The sequence below is a fragment of the Sphaerodactylus townsendi genome, linkage group LG08 (assembly GCF_021028975.2).
Source record: "Sphaerodactylus townsendi isolate TG3544 linkage group LG08, MPM_Stown_v2.3, whole genome shotgun sequence".
NCBI lineage: Eukaryota > Metazoa > Chordata > Lepidosauria > Squamata > Sphaerodactylidae > Sphaerodactylus > Sphaerodactylus townsendi.
In genome coordinates this window covers 98,225,018-98,252,499 of record NC_059432.1, presented here as the reverse complement: position 1 = coordinate 98,252,499, position 27,482 = coordinate 98,225,018, and the positions used below count along the sequence as shown (strand labels likewise).

General features: G+C 46.2%; 1 protein-coding gene across 1 annotated transcript in view; it reads left to right on the top strand.

The window, feature by feature from the left end:
- PLD1 (phospholipase D1) overlaps positions 1 to 27,482 on the top strand; it is a 137,201-nt gene that overhangs the window by 27,057 nt on the left and 82,662 nt on the right. The window contains exons 2-6 of the mRNA XM_048506934.1: positions 15,185 to 15,367; positions 19,641 to 19,768; positions 22,597 to 22,742; positions 25,893 to 26,001; positions 27,167 to 27,232. Coding sequence (XP_048362891.1) covers positions 15,214 to 15,367; positions 19,641 to 19,768; positions 22,597 to 22,742; positions 25,893 to 26,001; positions 27,167 to 27,232 — 603 coding nt within the window. The 5' untranslated portion in view covers positions 15,185 to 15,213. The remainder of the gene's footprint in view (positions 1 to 15,184; positions 15,368 to 19,640; positions 19,769 to 22,596; positions 22,743 to 25,892; positions 26,002 to 27,166; positions 27,233 to 27,482) is intronic.

Here is a 27,482-nt window from a genome sequence, read left to right as displayed (position 1 = left end):
AATTGGTTTATTATTGAAAAAATAGAAGCGATGAAACTTCCATGGTTGAGGGCAGTATATACTTGAATTCCATGTTCCAGGACAGGAGAAGGCTGTTGCCTTTTTGCTGCTTTGTAAGCTTCCTAGAGACATGTGGGTACAAACGTAGTGCCTCACAGATGGCTTAATTTCCAGGCTCAGACCAGAAGCTGTCAATCCAAACTATCAAGATCAGTTGCCCTGTGTGTTCCCTTGAGGATATTTTGGCTCCTTTGGCCTCTTCCCTTCTGTCATTTTACTCCAGACCCAGAACCCCTCCCTTCCCTTGAATGCCATCCCGCTCCCGCCGTTAGGGTGGGTGGGCCGTGTCCAGATGCTGCCCCCCCTCCCTCCCTTGCATGCCACCCCTCACTACCTCCCCTCCCCCTCCCTCCACTAGGGTGGGTGGGCCATGTCCAGATGCTGGGCCCCCTCCCTCGCATACCACCCCTCACTACCTCCCCTCCCCTTGCATGCCACCCTTCCCTCTCGCTCTGCTAGGGTGGGTGGGCCATGTCCAGATGCTGGGCCCCCTCCCTCGCATACCACCCCTCACTACCTCCCCTTCCCTTGCATGCCACCCTTCCCTCTCGCTCTGCTAGGGTGGGTGGGCCATGTCCAGATGCCGGGGCCCCTCCCTCCCCACCTTTGCATGCCACCCCTCACTACCTCCCCTCCCCTTTCCTCCCAAGGGATTGAAGCACCTTTTCTGTGAGGAAAAGCTCAATAATTTGGGTTTTTGTGATCATAAAAAAGGACCACTAGGGAGAGGTGTCATATTTTAATGAAACGTTGAATGGCATGAGAACAAAGCCACAGACTCTCCTATAGCTGAGTTAGAAGAAAAGCACACGAAAGCCTATTACAGACTTTGCGGCTTGATAAGGACTCCTAAAAACCAGAGACAAGCCTGATCTCATTGAAGGAGAGCCATTATAGAAGAAGTTTCTTTGGCCCCGCCAAATCCTTCCAGTCTAGTTCTGTCCCCCAAAGCTTCCCTTAGAGACTGAACTTTTAAGGTGTGAATTTTAACGTGTTTCTTAGGGAACCCTGCCAGAAGGTCACTGCTTGCAAAGGGTAGCCATGGGAACTTTTAAAAAAGGTGTGGGGTATTTTTGCCAGCTGAGTTAATTAAAGGCCACAGTTCTGTCTGAATCAGGCGCATCAGTGCGGTGAGCTTTGAATGGGTTGTGGAGGAAGAGAGATGGCAAGGAGCTTGCCTTGGCACCTAAAATAACTTAGATCAATGTTGTAACTGCACTTAAAGCTCAGACTGACATGTCAGGCACGGGGTGGCCTGAATCGTTTACTGGGAAAAAATGATGGCTGGGTGAACGTGCCCTTGTTAGGCTGCCAATCACTGCAAGATTGCCTTAAGTTAAAAATAATAGTAAAAATAGCCAAGCCTGGGCATTTCTACTTGAAAATGAGTGAATGTTATTTTGATCAACAGGGAGACCATGATGGTTACACGTGGAATGAAGAGAGAAATGGTTGTTGTGGGTTTTCCAGGCTGTGTGGCCGTGGTCTGGTAGATCTTGTTCCTAACGTTTCGGCTGCATCTGTGGCCGGCATCTTCAGAAGTTACACACTTCTCTCTGTGATGCACCTCTGAAGATGCCGGCCACAGATGCAGGCGAAACGTTAGGAACAAGATCTACCAGACCACGGCCGCAAAGTCCGGAAAACCCACCACAACCAGTTGAATCCGGTCGTGAAAGCCTTCGACAAAAAGAATTTGGATTTATACCCCAGTTTTTTTTCAACTGAGAGGCGTCTCAAACCCCTTTCCCTTCCTCTCCCCACAACAGACGCTTTGTGAGACAGGTGGGACTGGGAGAGTTCTGAGAGAACTGTGACTAGCCCAAGGTCACCCAGCAGGCTTCATGTGCAGGAGTGGGGAAACAAATCCAGTTCATCTGATTAGACTCCTACTCATGTGGAAGAGTGGGGAATCAAACCCTGTTCTCCAAATCAGAGTCTGCTGTTCTTAACCACTACATCACCCTGGCTCTCAACCCCTTTTAGGGGATCATACAACATTAATTTGTGTATTCAGGTTACAAACAACTAAAGTTTTTGCGTGTTCACGTAATACAGTATTGGCTTACAGTGGCATCTCTTAAAGCAGAGCTGTTTTTCTTTAGGGTCACAGACTGGAACGGGAGGCATGACCTTAATCTCATGCACTTGAGCACAGAGGATGACAGCCACTTTTGCTGAATTGGGCCAACTAGAACGCTTAGCTTTTCATTGCATGAACTTTGGAATGTTAGAAATATAGCCAAATGTTATGAAACCGAGGTAACTTGTTCCATGTATAGCAGTATCATCTTTGGGGGGGGGGGGGGCAACTGTGCTCTGACATCGTTGATGACAATATTTTAGAAGACTGCATATCAACAAAAGCAGTTACGAGTTATCTTCGTGCACCAAACGCTCTGCACAACCTAGAATGCACACTGTGGGCCTTTGGGTGAAAACAGTTTTGCATCTCTGATTCCAGAATCATCTACCCCTGTTTCCAACCACAGAAGAGTTTTTTCAGGGGTAAATAGTTGAGATGTCAGATGCTAGCTTGATGCCAGTTTTGATTTGAACTGAAACAACCTGATTTAGTAATGCTTGAGTGGCCATTTACAAGGCTATTGAAAACTCTAAGCCTGTGGTTTTGCAGGCGGGCCAAATCTAATGACTTGGATCTAGCAGTGTGCAAGTGGAAACGTAAACGGACAGTACAGTTCTGCTTATGGAAGACCATGTGCAACACCCAGCACTTTCCCCCCTATATATTTTAGTGCCTAGAAAAATGGTATGCAAGACTTTGCACAAGCAGAAACACAAGTAGGGATACAATAGGGTGCTGTGTGGTTTCTGTGGTGTATGGCCGTGTTCTAGCAGCATTCTCTCCTGACGTTTCGCCTGCATCTGTGGCTGGCATCTTCAGACGATCTGATAGTAGGATTGGAAAGCAAGTGGAGTATATATACTGTGAGGTCAAAAGGTGAGGCCATCTGAATAGAGTAGCCTGGCATGTGAGTCACAAAGAAGTCTGTTTTGACTTAACACAGATAGCTACGGTGGTCTTTTTCTTGCATATCTGATTGCAGAAATTTTGCGCTGGATCCAGCCCAATGTTTGCTATTCCCTCCTCCAAGTTATGCCTTTTATTTATCCATTTATCTTATTTATTGTCTCTCACTGAGACTCAAGGTGGATTACACAGCATAAATCAACGCAGTTAACAGGATGGGGTCTCCAGTAAACAAAGCAAATTTTGGAAATCTGAAAACAAGTAGCATAGTCCACAATCTTTATGCTTTTTTCATCGTGGTAAGTTGATACTAAAAACATGTTTTTCAGGGGATGTTTGTATGTACCAAGTGTGGCACAAACCAGAGGACATGATGTACATTTTTCATTAAGGTCACAAGTGTCTTTAAAATTGAGAGTGACCCAGGTCTTTCCATAAATTGTTGTAACTTCATTTTGTGGCATTTTCCTTCCTTCCTTCCTTCCTTCCTTCCTTCCTTCCTTCCTTCCTTCCTTCCTTCCTTCCTTCCTTCCTTCCTTCCTTCCTTCCTTCCTTCCTTCCTTCCTTCCTTCCTTCCTTCCTTCCTTCCTTCCTTCCTTCCTTCCTCCCTCCCTCCCTCCCTCCCTCCCTCCCTCCCTCCCTCCCTGTTTTGTCAATTTTCTAATGCCTTTCTTTGCTCAGTTCGTAATTTTACATAACATTGACTGATTATGCACAATGTGTTTGCTGTGATATGTGCTGCTAAGGTTAATATGTTAAGTTTGCCAGATACGGGCAGCATTTCCTAGGGCTCAGGTTACTTCCCACTATGTCTGGCAAAATGCAACTCTCTTCTATCTTCCGCATCCTTTTATGTTTTTGTTTGTCAACATCTTCACTGGTAGACATTGCCTTTTTTCAGCGCTTGGGCCCAAGCAGACCAAAATGGTTCCTTTGGTCACCATCTCTTTGAAGAGACAACGTAACACAGACAGAGAATGATAGGATGGAATTGCTCTCCACCAGCCTGCTGGCTACTCCACTGGAAACAGGAGCCAACCACGAGTTAATAACTTACTGATTAACGTACAATTTGGGTTCATCTGACAAGCGGGACTCTGCCGTGCCAGGCACTGAGCGGAACAAAAGGATGAGGAAGATTGTTCTAATTTCCTTCCCACCCACCGCACACGCATCCTTGCATAATCTTGAGTGTTTTGTAAGTGGAGCTTTGTCAGGGAAGATGAAACAGCTCTCATAAATTAAAAAAAGAAAACCCCCAAATCATTACTGGTAATAGTTTTTATTAACTCTGACTGCAAACACTGCTGATACAGAAGTGATCTTCAATCTGCACTTTGGCTGGACTAGGCCCAAAGGTGTTTTCTCAGGTGAGGGTCAACAGTGCAAAGTTGTGCATTCTTTAATGCAAAGGAATGATATTAAATGGGTAACTGTCTGGCTTTGCTGAGGGGCTCTCGGCTGATGGCACAGGCCCCTAAGTAATGCCCACCCATTTTCTTCGTGACATGATAGCCATTGTATAGATATTTGAAGGGATGTCGTGTTGGTGAGGGAGCAAGCTTGTTTTCTGCTGCTCCAGAGACTAGGACCAGGAGTAATGGGTTCAAGATGAAGGAAAAGAGGTTCCTCCTAAACATCAGGAAAAAAACTTCCTGACAGTAAGGGCTGTTCAACAGTGGAATGCACTACTTCAGTGTGTGGTGGAGTCTCCTTCTTTGGAGGTTTTTAAAGAGAGGCTGGATGGCCATCTGTCAGGAGTGCTTTGATTGTGCGCTCCTGCATAGCAGGGCGTTGGACTTGATGGTCCTTGGGGTCTCGTCCAACTCTATGATTCTATGATTCATACACTCTGTTGGTCCTGTGATGTTCATGAGTGGCAGAGTTGGCTGCTTTGTGCACTGGGCAAAATGGTCTTGTGTGCCACTGTTCAACATGCGTTCTAGGGGTTGTCTCCCCTTTAATTAGTGTTACAATATTAGGACGCCAAACATTTTGCAACAGTGTGCATTCTTACACTGGCTTGGGTGAATATTAGTGGCTGTAGCACATGCATTTTATTCAAATGGTCCCCAGTTCAGCCTGTGGCATCTTTAATTTCTAGTTAAAGGTTTCAATAGAGGTTACTGGACAAGGCCTTTCTATGTAAGAGATCTTGGAGAGTTGGTGCCAGTCAGAGTAAATAGTGCGGAACTAATAGTCTGATTGAGAGTTTCCAGGTCTCTTGCATGAGACCTCCCATCAACAGCCTGTTCTTGGAGTGGTAGTGGGAGACAAATAAAACAGATCAGCAACAATGGTGTGATGTCACTTCCAGGGGAAATCTGCAAGCAACTTTGCAGTCTCTTTAGGAATGACTGGAAGCTCTGTGGTTTTGCCATGGAGTTTCTGGCAATGCCTAGGTCAGGGGTAGGGAACCTGCGGCTCTCCAGATGTTCAGGAACTACAATTCCCATCAGCCTCTGTCAGCATGGCCAATTGGTTGCTAAGGGATTGTTCCCTACCCCTGGCCTAGGTAGATATGGTGTCATTTCTGGGTTTGGCAGGAAGTCCCCCATGTCATTTATTGGATCAAGACATTTCCATCCCTTTCTTGCAATCTGCATGTACGTTTGAAGCTGCATTTTACTAGGTCTGGCTAGGGTCTCTTGGCAAGGTTTGCCAGAGGGGGTCGGCGTGAGCAATCCCTTAGCAACCTTTGTCTAGCAACTCTGTAAAAGGCAGCTTTATACATATGTTCAGGCTGCAAGAAAGAGATGGACATTTCTAGATCCAGTCAATGAGTTTGCCTTTGAGTGTTGTTGGAGTCATCTGGAGGAATGGAGTCCGAGATTTATTGCAAGGTGTTCGCCGTCAGCAACAAGAACCACAGTGCTATCATGTTCATCGTCCATATGTAAAAATGGAAACTTGCCCAGAAAGTCCAAAACGGTCAGATTTATTTTCACGAGAGGAAACGATTACTCAAGGATGGGATTAGTCTAAAGGAAGTGAAAGAGTCAAGAGGATCATAGCTCTTCAGGAGGGTCGGAGGTTACTAAAAACCACAATAACAGAATCTTGGCTAGAAAACATGCTGCAGGTTAGGAACAGTATAAATGAATCCCAGAATGTCCCAAAGTGGGCAACAAGCAAAGACAAGGAAATTATAAGAAGCAAGTTGCCTTCCTTTCAGAAGCGGACACTTTACCAAATCAGGAGAACCAAAGAACAAAACAAACACACACACACACACCAACAATTTGGAAGGAAAAACAACAATTTGTGGAAACACATTACATGCCAAACCTTTGCTACTACTGTTGTTGAGGGAGAGCGGAACCAGAAGCTACGGAAGCTGTCACCCTGGTTGAGGAAGCTCTGCCCTAGAGGCAGAAAAGGTTCAGTTGCATCAGTCAGAAAGCCTAGTGGGTGAGGAGGGAGCTAGCTCTCCATCAGGGATGTACCTACTAAGGTTGGCGCCCAGGGCAAGCACTGCACAGCCTTGAGCTGTGTGCTCCCCCCAGCCTTGAGCTGTGTGCTTCCCCCAACTCAGTTCAAGGCTACACTTTGCTGTGGATTCCACCTTAAAGCCAGGCTGACCCCACAATTGAACTGTGGGCTCTGCCCTGGATGGGTTCAGCTTTATACTTCTGACTCCACCTCTGAAGCTCCACCTCCAAAGTCACATGGACTTCAGAGGCAAAGCCAGCAGCATAAAGCTGGATCCAGCCAGGGCAGAGCCCACCGTTCAAGGTTGGCCTCTGCCTGGCCAAGTTCAGCTTTTAAGGGAGGAGTCTGCAGTTTGAAGGTGGGCCTGGCCAAGCCCAGCCTTAAACTGCCTTCTCCCCCACTCCCAAACTCCATATTTGGGAGTTAAACTCTGTATGGAGTTTGGGGTCAGGGGTGGGCAGATGAACACTGGGCCCAGGCCCTGTGCGCCCCTGCCCCCAAATTCCACATGGAGTTTTGGGACAGGGAGCAGCTCCATAAGGGGGCACTCTGGACTGCCTGGCGCACCTCTTTCAAGTAGTGCTTGAGGCATGAGTCCTGGCTTGCCTCACCCTAGGTACGCCAGTGCTCCCCACAACCTCTGTTTCAGGCCTAGTGAAGCCCCACCACCACCAAGAAAGCTCAGGAGACGGCGATCACTCATTGACCTCCCACCCACTCCCACTGAGGGTTGGAAGCCATTGATGCCATCTGCCCAGAGCAACAGCAGTGCTGGCAAGAATACTTGGAAGATGGGAGAAGACTCTGAGGAGCATTTGTTGCTACTACTATTGAGGGGCAGCCAAATGAGGAGCTTCCATGTTTGGACATCAGCCCATGCTCTTTTGGGACTGTCAACTGCACCTGGTATCCCAGAGGCAGATCCCATTAAAAAAGCAATTTATGCATCTCTCTGTGCCTCAGAAGTCCCCTCAGATCAGCAGGATAAATTCAGCTCAGAAAGTATTTTCTCAAAGGGTTCCATCATTATTATCAAAACAATATTTGTCCCACTGTGGATAGATTTGATTGTTTTAAACTCCCTTGGAGAGATGTTAGTGTTCGAAAACAGTGTATAAACACAGGAAATAAATATAAACGCGAATAACAAAGTATGTGCTGTATTGAACGTTATCAGTGACATGTCTAATGTATCTTGGAGCTGTAGAACAATGAAATACGACGCAAACCTTATCTAGAAGTTTACAACTGAAAATGTAAAATACAGAGTTTGGGTTTTTTTAGGCATTTTTCTTCATTCAGGCTTTTAACTGAAGTTACACACACACACACACACCGCAATTTGCTTCTAGCCTGAGTCTGTTTTGTGATCTGCCACATTGTTCTATTGCTGCCAGATACTAAGTTTAATACTGTCCTGTTTGGATGTCTCTGGTAAGTTCTTTGCTAGTGATATTTTTAATACTTTGTTTGTTTTTATGGCTTTATATTGTCTTCACTTGATGAACCCCTCCTTTAGCAGGTACGTGGTACGCCAACCTGAGTAAATAATCTGACCATGCAGTCAGAACATTCTGTTTATCAGGCCTTTGTTTGCCTTCATCGTAATAATGTGTCTCATGCTTGATATATTGCCACTTGGGGGCACCTGGTAGACCTTGCAGTCTTGGGTCAAGCTACACATTACACTTTGTAACATGTTGGGTCTTGGCTTCCCCGACCCACCTTCAACGGAGACATTCAGACATCAGGTGTGAGGGAACACATTTATATTGTCTATTTATATTATAGGCCAAGATTAAAACTAGCACTATGCCTTGGAGGGAGATTTGGGATTCGACCTTCCTTCTTGCACTGTTTTCATGACCCAAAAAGGGCAGAGAAGGAGACTTTTTGCCTGTTTCTGGGCATCGCCTGTACTAATAGCTTCTCCTTGCCCTCATTTGTGTCAGAAAAAACATGGTGGCAAGAAGATATACGCCACTGCTCTTTTAGTGGCAGTCCAATCCTATCCTCACACAGACCTCCTTCGCACACAGCTGTGTGGAAACCAATTCACCATCCCAAGTGGCTCTGTATATATGTGAATACTAGAATCATGTGAGTAGGGCCAGCCACACTGGCCTTCCTTACCCACTGATCACTCTAGGAGCAGCAGTGGCGTAGGAGGTTAAGAGCTCGTGTATCTAATCTGGAGGAACCGGGTTTGATTCCCAGCTCTGCCGCCTGAGCTGTGGAGGTTTATCTGGGGAATTCAGATTAGCCTGTACACTCCCACACACGCCAGCTGGGTGACCTTGGGCTAGTCACAGCTTCTCGGAGCTCTCTCAGCCCTACCTACCTCACAGGGTATTTGTTGTGAGGGGCAAGGAGATTGTAAGCCCCTTTGAGTCTCCTGCAGGAGAGAAAGGGGGGATATAAATCCAAATTCCTCTTCTTCTTCTTCTAGGGAAAGAAGGCACAAATCTGACAGTAAAGAGATGCAGAGCTAGACACACGCACATAGTTGAAGTGTTCACATACGTACCACATCCATGTGAGGAAGCAACATGGAAGCTACTTCTATATGACTATGTTCTTCTGAAGAAGAGACGGCATTAGGTGGACCCACCTTGAGGCAAAGTACATCTCAGATTAACTTGGCAAGGTGCCAAATGAATTTTTCCAAGATATCTGTTTGCAGTAGACAGGAAAATAAATTTTAGGTCAGTATCCAGGAGAAAGACCCAACCATTATCAGGAGGTTGGGATTAGCCGCTGACTAAAGTTTAGTTTGCTTCACTTCAATGTATTGCAGTTGGCTTTGTGTCTTATTGGAAAGTGCAGCATCCTTACGTAAGTTCACGCTGGGGCGGAAGCTCTTGTCTGAAAAATTATTTGTCGACAACCAGTATTTGCATTTCACATATTTCAGGACTGTGCAGCTGCCTGTCTAGTCTCCTTCCTGTAACATATAAGAGGCGGCTGAATGTGATCATCTGGAGATGAGGCGGCCACCCCTTTCCCTTCTACTTTTCATGGCTGCATAAAAGTTAGAAGTGCAGACATTCTTCCCAGCGTTCCTACTGAATTTGGAAGGCTTTTTGGTGGGTAGCTGGCAGAGGCATACCTGGACAAACTGGAGCCCGGGGACAAACCTGAGTTTGCCCCCCCCCCCCCGGGTTATGGGCGGCCACCCTCCCCCACCAATGACCAAACAATTATTTTTTGCACCAGCTCACAAAACACCTCCCTCTCCCAGCAAAACATACATGGCTCTCTCCCACCAACTCTTTTCCTAATTTCCTAATCACAACAACCCTATGAGGTAGGTTGTTAGCCTGAGAAACAACTCCAAGCCAGTGCAAGTGGGTATAAAGCAGGTAAATCTCTCATAAATCACCCCCAGCAAAACATTTACCAAACAAATGTCAGCATCATCTCTCACAAAACACCTCCAGTGGAATCCACTGGCCAAATGCTGTGGACATCAAGTTCACCTTCAACTTGGTGCCCACAGCATTTTCCTCTTCCACACACATTTTAGCAAATTTGGCTGGTTCCTTTCAGGAGACTCACACCAGCAGCCCTGCAGGAAATGCCCCCACCCAGAGCAAGACCCCTACCACAGTGCCTCCTAGCTGGTATGTTTTACATGTGAAAGGTCCCTAGTTCTCTACCCACCTTATCAGTTAAAAGGGCATTAGTAACAGGTGCCAGAAAACATTTTTTTTGTCCAAGTCAAAGTAGACAGCACCAACCTAGGAAGGCCAGTTGGTAAAGCTGCTTTGTATAATATATAGTTTATCTGTCACCTGCTGAAAACAGACAAGCTTTTGGGAAATGATTGATAACTCTTATGCAAACTTAGGGTTGGGCAGCGCTATTAGCTTTTCTTTGTTCCGGTTTCTGCTGCCAAGTGTCCTGCAGTCTTCGGGTTCATTGAAGGGCTTGTTGAAGGCTTTCATGGCCGGAATCACTAGGATGTTTTGGGTTTTCCGTGTTTTATGTCGGTGTTCCAGTAGTATTTTCACCTGATGTTTCGCCTGCATCTGAGGCGAAACGTCAGGAAAAAATACTACTGGAACACGGCCATACAACACGGAAAACCCGCAATATCTTTGAAGGACTGTTTCTTCTCATTCCAGAGAGTATCCCAGCTTCCCAATTTTCATGGGGAAAAGAAGTTTAGTCCCCCCCCCCACTTCTTTTTCCAGACCCAGACTGGCCCCAGAGAGCAGATGCCACAGTCTAGACTTATTATGGTTCCAGTCCCCAAAGACAGCCTCCCTGAAAATGCAGGAAGGCTCTAGCACGGGCCAGGTTCCAGAGGTTTTCTAAAGCCAAAATGTTAAAGGGCTTTTTTAATAGTGGGTGAGATTCCTGGGCTGTTCAGGCGTGAGCCAGAGGTGGGATCCAGCAGGTTCTCACAGGTTCCAGAGAGTAGGTTACTAATTATGTGTGTGTGCCGAGAGTGGGTTACTAATTGGTGATTTTGCCACGTGATTTTTACCTTAGTTACACCCCTCCTCTCAGCAGTAGCGCGCAGAGAACTCTGAAGCAGTGGCGGTCAGCGGGGAGGTGCACCGGGCGAAGCGGCATGGCAGCTCCGCGCCTATCGCGTGCAGTATTTGTTCCATAAGGACTGGCGCAGCAGCTGTGTCTTTGCCACAGCCCCGCCCAGGAATGCCCCGCCCCCGGAATGTCCAGCCACACACTCTGTCGTGCCCTGCCCAGCCCCATTGGCACTATGCCACAGTTTGAATCCCACCACCATGAGAACCTGTTACTAAAATTTTTGGATCCCACCACTGGCGTGAGCTGTACATAGCTGCTTTTATGCCTTAATGTTTGTAGGGTTTTTTTTAATTGTTCTATGTAATTCTGATGAATATTGAGTTTTGTAAGCCACCTTGAGTTGTCATACCGGTAGTTTAATAAATAAATACTTTCTCAGTCAGTGTTGGCTGTGGGTGTTGAGTGCGGGCGTGAGCAAACCAGAGATCAGCATGCCATATCAATGCAGAGATTTCAGCCGGAGATAAAGTACGAAGGCTGAGTCATGTTTCACTAAAGAAAGTTTTTTGTATTTCTTAGGGTGTCACATGGTCGGCGTTTTGAAATGCAAAGTCCTCCGTTTTCTGCTGTTGAAAATACATCTCATGGTTGATTGCGAAAATCAACCATTTATTTAATTTCTTTCCTGCTTTCTCTGCAAGTCACTATAGAAGCTTCTCCTGCCCTCTGTTTAAACCTAACAACAGCCTTATGAGGGAGGCTGGATAGAGTGAAACAGAGAGACTGACTCTGGCCACTAAGCTTCACAGCCAAGTGGGAATTGGAACCTGAGCCTGATTCAATGCTGATCATTTAAGAGTGCTTTTTTCTGCTGTGGGTACTTTAACTACAATATACCCTCGTCCTCACCTACCTAGCAGGGTTATTGGGAGAACAAAAGGGAGGAGAGGAGAAAACAATGGGAGCTATATAGGGGGTGAAAGTAGGATATAAAGGAATTAAATAAATATTTCCTTATTTGGCTCAAATTAGCGGCATGTATGCACTGAAGAACAATGTGTTATAGAACTTATTTTTGAACTCCTATCATACGGGTGGCCAACTTATGGTGCTCCAGATGTTCATGGACTACAGTTCCCATCAGCCCCTTTCCAGTAGCTGATGGGAATTGTAGTCCATGAACATCTGGAGCACCATAAGTTGGCCACCCCTGTCCTATCACATAAACTAGAATTGCCTTCACCATTCCATGTTAGCTGTTCTCTTGGGAAAGGCAAGCATGACTGATACTTGATCTGGCTCATTAATTTTCTTGGGCATTTCCTTTTTTTAACCCAACCCTGCTTTCCGCAGCTTGTACTTTGCTTAGGGGAAGTTTCACTTCCCAGGAGCTAGATTGTTTCCCCGGTTCTCAGGTTTCATTGTCAAATAATGTGATGACAAATGTATACTACTGCTTTAGAGTGCGGTCTGAGATGCTAAGCCTGCTAGATAGCTATGAGTTGATGACACTACTACTACTTTCCCAGCCAATGTTTGTACAATAAATATTGAAAAAGTAGAGGCAGGCTTGTCTCAGTTGGAGATCTGAACTACAGCCAAGGTAAAGGAATGGAGCATTTCTTCTTTCTTTTGTCAGAGATTTTGGTCACTCTGGTGGTGCTATTTGGCATGTGACAAGGAGAAGCGAAATCACAGGGCCCTGCTAGACTTGGCATGTGGGGTGGGAAGGTGGGATTATGAGATTTGCCTTCCACTAGCATAATTTAAAAAGGGGGGGGGGTTATATTCAGAGCAGGATCCAGCAGGTTCTCACAGGTTCCCGAGAGTAGGTTACTAATTGTTTGTGTGTGCCAAGAGGGGGTTACTAATTGGTGATTTTGCCACGTGATTTTTGCCTTAGTTACGCCCCTCCTCTCAGCAGTAGCGCACAGAACTTGAAGCAGTCTAGCAGGAGGTGCACCAGAGTGCATGGCAGCCTGCGCCTGTGTGCATTCAAGCCTCAAGCTCGCTAAGCGATTCCGGCTGCGAAGCGGCGCCGCCTCCCTGCCACAGCCCCGCCTACAGGAATGCCCTCCGCCTCGAATGCCTCTGCCATGCCCCCATTATCGCGGGCCCTCAGCCTGTCCAGCCGCATTGGCACTACGCCACGGTTTGAATCCCACCACCATGGGAACCTGTTACTAAAATTTTTGGATCCCACCACTGGTTATATTCTATTGTTTTCATTGAAAAAAGTGATCAATGTTATTTCCTGTCATGTGACAGTTAAAGGCAGGGGTCCCCAAACTACGGCCCGGGGGCCAAATGTGGCCCCCTGAAGGCATTTATCCGGCCCGCCAGGCATGGCGGCGATGGCTCCATTCATGTGCAGTGGGGGCTCAAGGCAGAGGAGGAACCGGCTCCAACGGCTGTTGATTGCAATTACATGATGGCACCCCCAAATCTCCATGAATTTTCTGACCCAGAGTTGGAAACCTTACATGTGGCAACGCCTGCTCCGCCCTTCCCTCTCAGCTACTCCATGTGTTGCTCTCAGGCTTTCTGTTCCGCCTCACTCCCATTGGCATCAGCCAGGCTGGCGAATCGCTCGCTGGCTGCTAGGGAGGAAAGAACCCAGGAAGATACCTGATCCTGGGTTAGATGGAATGTTTCATTGGGAAAGTTCTGCTTTTTTTTTTACAGGGGAAGGTATTCCACAGCCTCCCCAACAATATTTGGAGCCCACCCTGTACTTGACATACTTTGGTCACTGTTCTAAAAACAGACCATGACAGAAAGGCTGAAAGGTGAAATCAAACATTTTACAATCATTTGTGCATAGGAATTGGTTCATAGTTTTTTTTAGTCCGGCCCTCCAACAGTCTGAGGAACAGTGAACTGGCCCCCTGTTTAAAAAGTTTGGGGACCCCTGTTCTAGAACGTCCTTGCTGTGCAGCGAATTCCCCTTTAAAGTTGCTTCTCGCTGTGCTCTAATACTGCTTTTAATTGACACCACCATTTCTCACACTAGCTGGACACCCATATAGCTACATGTCAGAATTATAGGGAAGACAGTTTCCATACATGTCCTCCAGCATAATCCACATTTCCATCTGTTTTTCCCTCCTTTTGGTGATGGGGTTGATCTCATCAGATCTCAGAAGCTATGCAGAATCAGCCCTAATTAATACTTAGCTGTGAGATCACTGAGTAATTCCAGGGTTGCTGCAGTGACAAACCACCTCTGCTCATCTTGTGAGTTGAAAACCATATGAGGGGTCCCCTTAAGTCAACTGCAACTTGTGGACTCATTAAACACACAATAGGATTAAAGCAGTGTTGGGATCCAAAAATTTTAGTAACAGGTTCCTATGGTAGCATAGTGCCAATGGGGCTGGGCGGGGCACGACGGGGGTGTGGCTGGGCATTCCGGGGGCGGGGCATTCCTGGGCGGGGCTGTGGCAAGGATGCAGCCACTGCGCCAGTCCTTGGGCAGGAAACGAATGCACACAGGCGCAGGCTGCCACGCACGCTGGTGCACCTCCTGCTAGACTGCTTCAAGTTCTGCGCGCTACTGCTGAGGAGTGGAGGAGGGGCATAACTAAGGCAAAAATCACGTGGCAAAATCACCAATTAGTAACCCCCTCTTGGCACAAACAAATAATTAGTAATCTACTCTCGGGAACCTGTGAGAACCTGCTGGATCCCACCTTTGGATTAAAGTCCAGATCAGCCAGGTCTGGGTAAAATGTACCCCCTCATGAGCTTAGCCCATAAATAACACCATAGCCATAATCCACTCATTTTATGGGCCACAACCCATGGGATGGCACATTGATCACACACATTCTCAACAGCCTTCAAAGTGCATGCGTGTGGATTCACAGCAAATGGAACCAGCAATTGTGTATGCTCTATGACAGTAAATGCATGTACACAAACATCATGAACAGCTGAAACTTCCAATCAGTAAAGTTTTTGTTATTTTATGTTAGTAAAGTCGATACTCTCCTTTGCTGTTTTCTTTTAAAATTTAAGGGGTTGTTTTAGGGCTGTTTTAACGTCTTCTTTATGATGCGCTTTACGACTGACTGCGCTTTCCCTACAGGGAGAGATTCCACGGTCGAGTGAACACAATTCTAGGTGTTTTGATAACTCTAGCAAACAGCAGTTATGAATGGACACAGTAATGCAGCTCCCAATTTTCTTCTCATCCAACAGCCCCCTGCCCACATTTGTGGGCGTTCAAGATGTCTCTAAACCGTGCAAAGGAGCTGAACACTTCAGCGCTGAGGAGAATAGCCGCCGACATGAGCAACATAATTGAAAGCCTGGACTCGAGGGAGCTCCACTTGGAGGGCGAGGAAGTCGACACGGATGTTCAGCATGACCCTAAGGCCCCTGGTAAGTTGAGGGCATTGTTTGCTCCCCAGGCAGACCATATGGCACTGACTGCAGAACTGTATTCAATTTTGAAAGCAAGTTAAATACTTCTTCTCGTGGCAGGGAAATGTTTCAAAATTTTGAGTGATGTCTGGGGCATATCTGGAAGCCAAGGGCTACCTGAGATCCCAACAATAATAGAATTGGAATTCAGTGCCCTGCATAGCTCTTTGTCCTACCCACCATGGCTAGCATTTAATCTTCTCCTGGAGGCGACCTCGGGCATCTTGATTGGGTGATTCCCAACTCATTCTCAGGGAGGCAGGATTTAATTTGTTGTCACTTCCTGTAGAAGGCTTGGTCACCCATCTTGGTCTAGTATTCTTCCTGCCTCATTAGAGGGAGCAGGTCTTGGAGATAGCTCCAAGTCAGCCTAGGCAATATTTTTTCAGCCTGTCCATCCCCTGTCACATAATACTCCAGCATTCTGTTATGTGCCTTGTTGACATTTGTGTTCTGCGAAAGGCCGATATCCTTTCAATCCTCTCACAAAGCTCACTCCTTCTACACAGCGTGAACACATGAAGCTGCCTTATATTAAGTCAGACTGTCTAGCAAGGTCAATATTGCCTGCTCTGGCTGGCAGCAGATTTGTCAGCTCTGGTTGGAAGCGCCTTACCTTTTCCCCATGATCAACAGCTTTCAGAAAGTGCCCTGAGGATCATGGGGAAAAGGTGTACGGGAGGGCGACGTGCTGACGATTTGGTGATTGTATCACAGTTTCTTATGCCTTCTCTCTCTCCTTGTGTGGTGAATCAACAGGCATCCCAATCATGACACGTGCTTTGGTAAAAATCTGCTAATTGAGCAGAGCACAGCAAAGCCCGTTTAATCTCTGTGTGTGCTCAGAAACAGAATTACCCAGAGTCTATTTTATCTATTCAAACTTTTATCTATTCAAACTTAATATACTTGACGTATTACAAGAACTCCGTTTCTGAATAGGATAGAGTAAATATAGTTTCTTCATCTAGTCTTAACTCTCTCGGTATGTCACTCGAAGATCACTGTGATCAGCAAATGAAAACCTATTGGTGACCATGGGCCTGAGAAAGGTCTGGCTAGCCTGAACCAGGTGAAACACCTGGTGAAACACTCTTGTCTGCTGAGACCTGGATTTGAGTCAATTCCACAGGGCCTCTATGACAGATCTGTTCCACCAGGTGCACTGTTGAGGCAGCTATGGTTTTTTCCACCTAAACCTTCCCCTTCTCCATTCTTCCCACCCTATATTTCCTCCTGGCATTGGATATGTAATTTTGGGGATTTTTACTGCCATAATTTTAGACTAGGTTTTAAATTTTTACTTATTTCATTATATTGTATCTGTTATGGATAGAAGGGAAGCTGTCCTGAGCCCATAAGGGGAAAGGCAGCATATAAGTCCAGTGATCAATCAATCAATAAAACAAATAAATAACTGGGATGGAGGGAGATACAGGCCCTGTGTCCTGCCCTCGTGGTTGCAAGACGGAGAAGAATGCATGCCTGCAAGCGGAGGTGTGAAAAGGAGAAAGGAAGGAAGTTTCCTGAAAATAGCGGTCTGCACATCAAAGAGCTAGTGTCAGAGCCGTAGAGAGAGGACGCCCAGTGCCTTGGCCCTTCTGTCTCTCTGACTCTCTTGTCAAGTCCTGCTCTGAAGCCTGAGGTTAAGGGACAGCAAAAAGTATTTCACTTCCAGCACTTTGGACCCTGGCTTGAGCAGCTGTGCAGAATTGCACAGTCTATACTGCCCTGCCTGCCTGCTTCAATAAACTGTACAGAACCTAACACACACCTGTTACTAAACAATACTTCTTCAGGGAAGATTACTTAGTAGGGAAATCTTTGTTCTCCTTTATCGGCACTGTAAGGTTATTACATTGCCAGATGGGCTATTCTTCTCTGTTGCTACGTGCATAATGTTTTTTCATCATTTAAAAATCTCATTGCTCTCTAAATGAATGAACAACAAGTAGCCCAGAGATTGGTGCACTTTGCTGGGTTTTTCCCCTCCTGGCATCCTAATTTCCGGTGGTTTCCAAGAGACTCATGGAGTTCCTCAGAATTTATGGGGGTAGCAATCCAGTGACATTCTTTATACCCAAAGCAAACTGCATCTCCAAACAGCCTTTGTTTCCTGGCTCGACAAGGAAAATTTAGCATAAAACCCAACTGATAATGTGTTGGCGTTCAGCTGTAGATATTGTGAACTGTATTCCTCCTTGTCGGTAGTCTTCATTGTGCTATTCTGACCCTTCTTAGAATTAAGTTCTGCAGGTGACCATTGTAGCTTGGGGATATAACCATAGAAGAGATTTAGTTCCTACCCCGTCCTCACCAGGCTGAAGTAACTTGAACGGAGGGTTTCAGCCTTAGAGTGCCATCCTGTTGCGTGGCCCTGACGTAAATGCCACTCCGTGCAGTATACGTGGCATCTTTGCCTGCACTAAAGCACTTACGCCAGCATCAATGCTTTTACTGCAGCAGCGTTTCTCTGGCACAATGGGCGCATTCCCAATTTTTAGTCGGCTTCCTGAGCCCTTGCAGTCTGAGAATGGCCACTTTTGCTAGCATGGCCAAAAGGGTGGTGCATCCCACTGGATTGAATAGTGGCTTTTCACTGCTGTCAGAGGAGGTCGCCTGTTTTCTTGCTATGCCACTAATCCAGTGGTGGGATTCAGAGGTTTGCACCACTTTGGCAGATGCCTCTTATAAACAACCGCTTGTTAAATTATTTAAATCCCGCCACCAGAACGGGTTGTTAAATTGTTTGAATCCCCCCCACTGTGCTAATCTCTTTGGAAGTGGCATGGCTGTGCTGTCCCCGGCCACTGTGAATCTAGCCCTCCCCACTTGGGATTGGACTGTTAGTCACAATGAACTCTTGTTGGATTGGAAGACAGTCAACACATTCAGTCTTTTTTAAAGAACTAACACAATTACAGGAATCTCTACATACTGGAGATACATATATAATTATTCCTTTAACGGGAATAACTTGAAACATTTGTTTGATGCTACTGAGAAAGATAGTCCTTGTCTGTGAAAACTGGTCCAGGGGACATGTTAAAATGTGTTGATTTCACTTGTGCTCACAATTTCTCTTAATCTACCTGTTCCTTAACCATTTGAAAAAGGGCTTCTATTTTAAAAAAAGAAGGCATTACATAATAATATGGGACAATATTTGTTGTGAACCGGGCTACTGAGAGTCTGGGGGGGAATTCAGAGTTGGCAATAAAAGAACAATATATCTGGTTGAAATCTGCATAATTGACACAAGGAGAAAAACATGACATTTTTAGGAAATTTGAAATGAACATGTATGAAGTGTTGAACCAAATATAACGACAATCCCCAACAGTATAGGTATGTGCTCCAGTACAACTTAATGAAGTGAATATTAGCTAATCAGCTAACCAAATAAATAAATACACAGAAACATATTTTAAAGTTATAAAATACAGTCAGAAATCCAGCAGGTGAGTGTAATGTATAGTCTTGATGTCTAACTCCACTCATAAAGCAATCTACTTTTTCTTGAAGCAATTCAATGTTTTTTAAAAATTTTATCATGGAGGAGCAGAGGCATAGCTGGGCCAAACTGCGCCCAGTGCGCATGCTATATTCCCCCCACCACCCCCCGCGGCGCTTCCTCTTCCTCCCTTCCCCCACTGACCTTAGTTCCTTTCCTTTTTGAGAACTTTTTCAGGCTGCAAAAGGCCTGTTCTCAGTAAAAACGGCCTGATGGGAACTACACTTCCCAGGAGACCTTGTGAGCCCCAAGGTCTCCTGGGAACTATAATTCCTCAGGCTGTTTTTAATGCGAACAGGCCTTTTGCAGTCTGAAAAAGTTCTCAAAAAGGAAAGGAACTAAGATCAGTGGGGGAAGGAGGGTGCCGCGGGAGGCGCCACGGGGGGCAGGGAAAAGTGGGAGGGGCGTGGAGTGATTTTCTGTGCCCCCCAGGCGTGCACCCGGTGCACAATGCACCCCCCGCCCCCTTGTAGCTTTGCCGCTGTGGAGGAGGACTCAAGAAAATATCTTCATAAGCTGTATTCAGAAATCCAAAAGGTGAATATGTTCCGGTATAAGGAATGTAATATATTTCTTCATAGACATGTATCTTTTTGGTTGGGGGATTCAGAGTTCCCATGGTAGGGTTTGAAGTCTTCATATCCCATTTAACTGCTTTCACACCTATACTGGACTGCTTTAAAACAAGTACTAAAATTGCTGCCTCGTCATTTGCAGTGGGCATTCCATTCTCAGCCATTTATAACACTAAAGGATTTAAAGAGACTCTACTGCAGATCTACCTAACCGGGTGCCCCATCCGTGTGCGAGTGCTGGAAGTGGAGCGATTTACCTCGACTACAAAGGTCAGACCTTCTTTGCCACTGTGGTTCTCTTTTAAAGATCTGGTCCTGTTCCGCGACTCACTCCTGGCTTTAACAATTTTCTTTTTTAAGCGATGGCAAGACAAAGCATTTTACAAATCAAATCTTTTTTAAAAGTCTGTATAAAAGAGCAACCTGTATCCAACCATGAAGCACCCTGCGTAGCCCAGGACTAGACAAAGTTTGTTAGAGCTGTGAAGCTAAGCATGGTCAGCAGTGGTTAGTCCTTGGAGTCTACCAAGGAAGACTGGGGTTGCTCTTCAGGGGAAGGAAATGACAAACCACCTTTGCTCATTTCTAGCCTTGAAAATCCAACGAGGGGTCATCATAAGTTGCTTGCTACTTGCCTTCTGTTGTTGTTCCGGGGGGGGGGGGGGGGTCTGCTGAGCCTCTGCAGGGGAAAGAAATGGCAAACCACCTTTGCTCTTTGCTAGCCTTGAAAATCCAATGAGGGGTCATCATAAGTTGTTTGCAACTTGCTTTCTATTGTGGTTCCTGGGGGTCGGTTGAACCCAAGAACAAAATTTTGAGGTCTTAATGGGCTATAGTGGGAGGGGGGAACTAGACAGTCCAGCTCCATTATGTCCACCCCACATTGGATGTAAACCGACCCATTTAACAGCTTTTTAACCTGATCCATATAAGTAACTCTATTAACACAACTGGGAGGGAAACCAGCATGATGTGTTGCCTGAGCTTGTCAGATCTTGGAAGCTAAGCAGGATCAATACTTGGGTGGGAGACCACCCAGAAAGACTCTCCATAGGAAAGCAATGGCAAACCACCTCTGCTTCTCACTTGCCTTAAAAGCCCCTTACTGGGGTCACCCTAAGTCAGCTGTGACTTGACAGCACTTTGGCCTCACACATTAACGCAACTGGTGGCCGGATATTTGCTTTCTTGAGAAGCTAGCTGACACACCAGTTGCTCGTCAAAATTCCCATTATTGCACTTAGAAGCTTTGAACTGGTGCTTGAGTTTGGACTGAGTGAACTTCCTCAAGTTTAAAACGCAAATCTCGAAGCGTCTCCGAGTATTACAGAAATAAAAAAGAAATGCAAGCATGTTGATGAGTGTAGAGGAGGTCTCTGTGCATATTCCCTAGGCATGAAGGGAGCCATGCCCTTCGCTAAAGCAAAATGTCAGGTAAAGCTACAGCAGGTAGGGAAGCTTGATAACATGCATTGGAAGTCATAACCTGAAGGCATCATTGAACTGAAGCAGTGGTTTCCTTTACAAGGCAACATGGTGTGATGGTTAGAGAGTTTGAATAGGTTCTGAGAGATGCAGGTTCAAATACCATTTTGCCACGGGCCAGTCAGACCTGTCATGAATCGGTCAGACACTGACAAGATTTTTGTTGGGAGGCTAAAATGGAGGATGGGGAAAATGATGTTGTAAGATTCTTTGAGTGCTCATTGGGGAGAAAAGAAGGGTATAAAATCTAAATAAAATGGGTAGTACTTAGACTTGTTGGTGGCAGAAAAAGAAGAGGGAAGGGGCATATCTGAAAGTATCTACAATAGTTTGAGTGGCGCAGGAGGTTAAGAGCTCGTGTAGCTAATCTGGAGGAACCGGGTTTGATTCCCAGCTCTGCCGCCTGAGCTGTGGAGGCTTATCTGGGGAATTCAGATTAGCCTGTACACTCCAATACACACCAGCTGGGTGACCTTGGGCTAGTCACAGCTCTTCTGAGCTCTCTCAGCCCCACCTACCTCACAGGGTGTTTGTTGTGAGGGGGGAAGGGCAAGGAGATTCTAAGCCCCTTTGAGTCTCCTGCAGGAGAGAAAGGGAGGATATAAATCCAAACTCATCTTTTTCTTCTCATTGGAGTAGTAGAAATTGTGTAGAAAATAAAGAGGTGACTTAATGATTTACAATGCTGGTACTTCACCCACAAGGGCCACCCAACGTAAGGACACCCTCACCATACCAAAAAGGGGCCTCAGAATGCATCAGCCCATTGGTCCATGAGGTTTGGATTCCATGCCCTATGAGGAGCCGCTTAAGGAGCTGGGTATGTTCAGTCTGGAGAAGAGAAGTTTAAGGGGTGACATGATAGCCATGTTTAAATATTTGAAGGGATGTCATGTTGATAATGGAGCAAGCTTGTTTTCTGCTGCTCCAGAGACTAGGACAAGGAGTAATGGGTTCGAGGAACAGGAAAGGAGATTCCACCTAAACATTAGGAAGAACTTCCAGCCAGTAAGAGCTGTTCGACAATGGAATATGATGCCTCGGAGTTTTTCAAAGTGGAGGTTTTCAAACAGAGGCTGGATGGCCATCTGTCAGGAGTGCTTTGATTATGTATTCCTGCATGGACTTGATGGCCCTTGCGGTCTCTTTCAACTCTATGATTCTGTGAACTGCTGTTCCTTCCTAGAATGGCAAAGGTAGTCTTAGATCTCCCAGTTCTAAGACTGATGCTCTGTATACTAAAGAACCACTTCAGAAGAACAGAAAGGTTCCCATTTCTTAATAAAATAAAAGGGTCTTTTATGTCGATGGTAAAGTTACAGGAGATCTTTGTCCATCTCTGAATTCAAGGGGATTGATTTAATCTCCTTTTTTCATACAATGTCTTTATTTTCTCTGCTGCTTATTCAGAAGAAATCCCTGCTTTCCCTGAATGTGCCAAACCATTATTTGCTGGAAACACTTTATTGCACTTTGTTAATTAATTGGCTGGTTGCTAAGCTATTCATTGATTTGTTTGAAAGTTCCGTTGGGTTACAGTTCCGAGACCAAACAAAAATTTAATTGCTGGAATCATGGCTCATTAGCTATCTTGACGCTGTTCCTTCCTGCAGGTACCAAGTCTACATGTTTACACCATTGAATTGACCCACGGGGAATTTACATGGCAGGTGAAAAGGAAATTCAAGCACTTTCAAGAATTCCACCGGGAGCTGTTGCGATACAAAGCTTTCATACGAATTCCCATCCCTACAAGAAGGTAACTGCGGGTCTTCCCAAATGATAATTTTGGAATTTTCTGTCTTGATTTTTTTTTTTTATTGTGGGTGGGTGGGGCAGACAGATAACCCTACTGGCTTGGATCTTTTGGATCTTTTCCATGGACAGAAAGTTTTCCACCCATGGAGTGTGCCCTTTTTTATCCTTGGGATAGTCAGAGAGTTGTCCAGCCCCTAGCTAACAAACAAGTCTTCTGTAAAGGGATGAGCACATTTCTAATCTGCAGCTGTGTTCAGTTAGCTGTCAAGATGCTTGAGGAATATTAAGGAGAGAGAAGGCTTTTGTGGAGACCATTTGAGTTTGAGAAAGAATCTGTTTTGAAGACAACGCTCCTGCCTATTAGAACCCCTGTGTCATGGGCTGGCCACAAGGTTCAGCAAAGTCCACAAAGTCAGGTTCAACACAAGATTCCACAAAGTCCATAAAGTCAGGTTTACCACAACGTGCAGAGCAGGGCAGCCAGCAATGTGATCTGTTGTCATCTGCAAAAGCATGAAGCAGCAACCAGCCCTCTTTATCCATGTGGGACTAATTGCCAAGCCCCAGGGAGCCAAGTCTCCCCTCCCCTCCCCCCTCTCTCCTCCTTTGCATGCCTCCCCTCCCTCCCCTCCCCTTACCTCCCTCCCTCCCCCTCCCCTTACCTCCCCTCCCTTGCATGCCTCCCCTCACTCACTCCCCTCCCTTGCATGCCACCCCTCCTTCCCCTCCTCCTCCTCCCTCCAGATCCAAATCCCGGGGCCCCTCCCTTGCATGCCTCCCCTCACTCACTCCCCCCCTCATACCACCCCTCCTTTCCCTCCACTAGGGTGGGTGGGCCATGTCCAAATCCTGGGGCCCCTCCCTTGCATGCCACCCCTCCTTTCCCTCCACTAGGGTGGGTGGGCCATGTCCAGATGCCGGGGCCCCTCCCCTTCCCTTGCATGCCACCCCTCCCTCCCCTCCCCCTGGGATGTGAGCACTCACATCTTGCTTAGGGAGCCGAGTCTGTGAGCACTCACATTTTGCGAGCAGCCAGTCTAGCTGATCGCTGGTGCTCTGTCAAGTCCCACAGCAGCTGTTGCCCGCGCTGCTCTAGCGGGGTAGGGGAACTAGGAGGACAGCAAGCTGGGGAGACTGGAAGTGAGCCCTGGGCCTGTTCTGGGGGTGCTGGCTGAGCTGGCCCTAGGTCTGTAAGGCCATCAGAGGCTGGTGTGGCCGCAGCTCGGTCCTCATCCTCCAATGAGGTACTGTGGCTAGGTGTTGCTGAGTCAAAAGACCGGCATGACAGGCTGTCATCCTCACTGTCAGACCCAGCAGGGAAACAGACCCTGACACCCTGCCTATAAGCAGGTGTAAACAGGTTTACCATTACGCCTAGTCTCCATAAAGAAGGAAACTGTGAGTAACTCATTGTTCAAGACTTTGAGGCCTGATAGAGATCAAATTACTCAAAATGAAGTGCATTACCGCTCTATTACCATTTGGGGTGAAAGAAATGACCTCTGAGTCCTCCGAAAGCAATTCAGTTAATTTGTATACAGATCATTCATTAAGCTGTAACCTATGAACCAGAAAAATGTATAGCTCAGCCAAGGCTGTGTCGTTACATTTTTCGGTAGCCTGCCTTGAAAATAACACAACAACTAGTGTTCTCTTGTAAACCTGCCTCGAGGGTTTCTGTGTCTTAAAGGACCATAAAAGGTACCTCACAATATGAAACTCACAGTTTAGCAATCATCAGAATGCAGCCCTGTTCTAAAATACCTTAGGGGGAAATTGGTGATAGTACAAACAATTCAGTGAAATTTAATAAGGCCTATTATACCCTCTGGCCTTCTGCTGCAGCCAGAATGCTCCCTGAAATGCTTCTGTCCCTCCCTGCCCAAAGGTATTTACAACATTGTTCTCCACACTTCCATTATATCTTCACAGCAGTTACCCTATGGCAGTGATGGTGAACCTATGGCACTGGTGCCAGAGGTGGCACTCAGAGCCCTTTCTGTGGGCACATGTGCACAGAGTTCATCATGTAGGGGTGGGATGAAAAATCACCCCCCCACACATACACACATCTAGGCTAGCCTGGGCACGATCCTTTACCTGGGAGTAAGCTCGGTTGCTGGCAATGGGGCTTGGTTCTAAGTAAACCCTCCTAGGGTCGTAATTCACCCATTGGAAAAGTTGCACAGTTGCTTCACCAAACTTACTCCTGAGCAACGTGCACCTTGGAGCCAACCGTTTTTTCTAAACCAAAACCTCAGTATTCAGGTTAAATTGGCGTATTGGCACTTTGTGATAAATAAGTGGGTTTTGGGTTGCAATTTGGGCACTCAGTCTCGAAAAGGTTCGCCATCACTGCCCTATGGCATTGCCCTATGACATAAGTTAGGCTAAGAGAGTGACAGACACAAGATCTCCTGGTGAGCTTCCATGGAGAGTTAGGATTGGAAACAGATCCTAAACATGACTCTGCCATCATGATGTGGTCGGTAAGAGTATCAGTCTGGAGAGAGAGGTTTGATTCCCCGCTCCTCCACATCAAGCCTTTGGCTAGTCACAATTCTCTCAGAACTCTCTCAGCCCAACCTGCCTCACGAGGTGCCTACTATGGGTGGGGGAGGGGAGGTGACTGTAAGCTTCTTTGAGGCTCCTTTTGGGGCATGAAAACCAACTCTTACATCGTCTTCCCTGAACTTAAAAATGGTTGGTGGGTTCCAGCGCTTCATACTGAGAAGCCTACATCAATATGTTGATCTCAGTTTGTTACGTGTCAGCTTTAATCATTCCTGTTCATCATCTTTATGCCCTGAACAAGAAGGAATGTCATGTAATTCAGCAAGAGGGAGGGGTGGCCGTTACTAGAGACAACCCTTTTTATTACCTGAACAGCTTGAGGGAAACTCTAGTCATTCAACCTAAATTCCTAGCATTGTTGAAGAAGTAAAAACTGATAGTAGTCCGCCTAGAAAGGAGCAGCAAACTATATTGAAACTACAAAGGTAGTTCCTTGGGCATGCACACAATTTAGCTTTAGGAAATGTCACCTGTTGATCACTGCCATCGCCTCAGAGTATTTAAATAATGACCATTTTTTACGAGAAGAAGCATCTCACTTTCTTCTCCAACTTATGCGCCATGCCGCCTTTTTCAGGCACACAGTTCGAAGACAAACCATCAAAAGGGGAGAAGCGAGACAAATGCCAAGTCTACCACGCACCTCTGAGAACATGGCCAGAGAAGAGCACCTGTCCAGTAGAAGGGTAAGAATGTTTCCTCTTGTGGATAGCACACAAGTCACAACTGCAAGCACTCTGCCGTTCAACGCACTGAAAACATTAGGTCAGTGATGGTGAACCTTTTCGAGCCCGAGTGCCCAAATTGCAACCCAAAACCCATTTATTTATCGCAAAGTGCCAACACAGCAATTTAACCTGAATACTGGGGTTTTAGTTTAGAAAAAACGGTTGGCTCCGAGGCGTGCGTTACTCGGGAGTAAGCTTGGTGGTAGTCGGTGGCTTTGCTTTGAAGCAACCATGCAACTCTTCCAATGGGTGAATCACGACCCTAGGAGGGTTTACTCAGAAGCAAGGCCCATTGCCAGCAACCGAGCTTACTCCCAGGTAAAGGATAGCGCTTTAGCTCTTCGCATGAAAATCAGTGGGGTTTAACAGCGCTTAACAGGGTTACCTACACTGCTTCCCCAAAACGAGGTCTTAGGCTTAATGCTAATAATTGAGCCCAGTGGCCCAGGCCAACCTAGATGTGTGTGAGGGGGTGGGGGCAACTCTGTTTGTGTGGGCCCACAAAGAGGGCTCTGAGTGCCACCTCTGGCACCCGTGCCATAGGTTCGCCACCACTGCATTAGGTCATCCCTCACCCCACGTTTGGATCTCTTTGCAAATTTGATAGCAAAGGTATTGATTAGAACTGAGCTTCATGTTAGGTGGAGGATTGAACATGCTGCTGTATTTTTAAGATTAAAAAGCAGACGTTGGAGGGGACAGAAGAACAATTTGGATGGCTATGCTATTTTTCCCAGTAGAAGTTTCTCTGTACACACAGCTGCTACTGACATAGGGAAAGAAAAAAGACTGGTACAATATGGGTGCCTGTCTTTTTTCCCTACTGGAACGAATAGCTGCCTTGGGAACATAGCATTTCTATCAAGAATATGGTGGAAGAGGGAAGGGCTCTTTTGTTGTGCTATTATTTTTATTTTCTCTCCCACTTCTGTGTTGCTCCCTGTGCACCGATACAAGTGCCACATTAAATTGTTGGCTCAGAATAAGGTTTCCTTTTGGGACTGCTTGTGGGTTTCTAATTCTAAACAACAAAAGCATAATCCAAATACATAATGAGATGCACTTGAGACTGTTGGCAGCCTAACTCATGGCTATTTTGTCTTGTTTTGCATTTTCATTACAGAAGCAACTGGAAGATTACTTAACAAACCTCTTAAAAATGCCCATGTACAGGAACTACCATGGAACGGTAAGTAATGAATTCTGAGACAGCATCCCAGGATTCTTTGCAGCATCGCAGAGAATGTTGTGATCAGAGTTGCCAGGATACGTTGGGCAACGCCTAGGAGCAAGCAAAGGGGCAGGGATGACATGCTGGAATGCTCATGTCACTTCCAATTAAAAAACACGTGGTATCATGGGATGCTCTGGGGTTTACAAAAACCCCGTGTTAAAACCATAGAGGTTTTGCAAATCTTAAGAGTGCCTGTGAGATCACT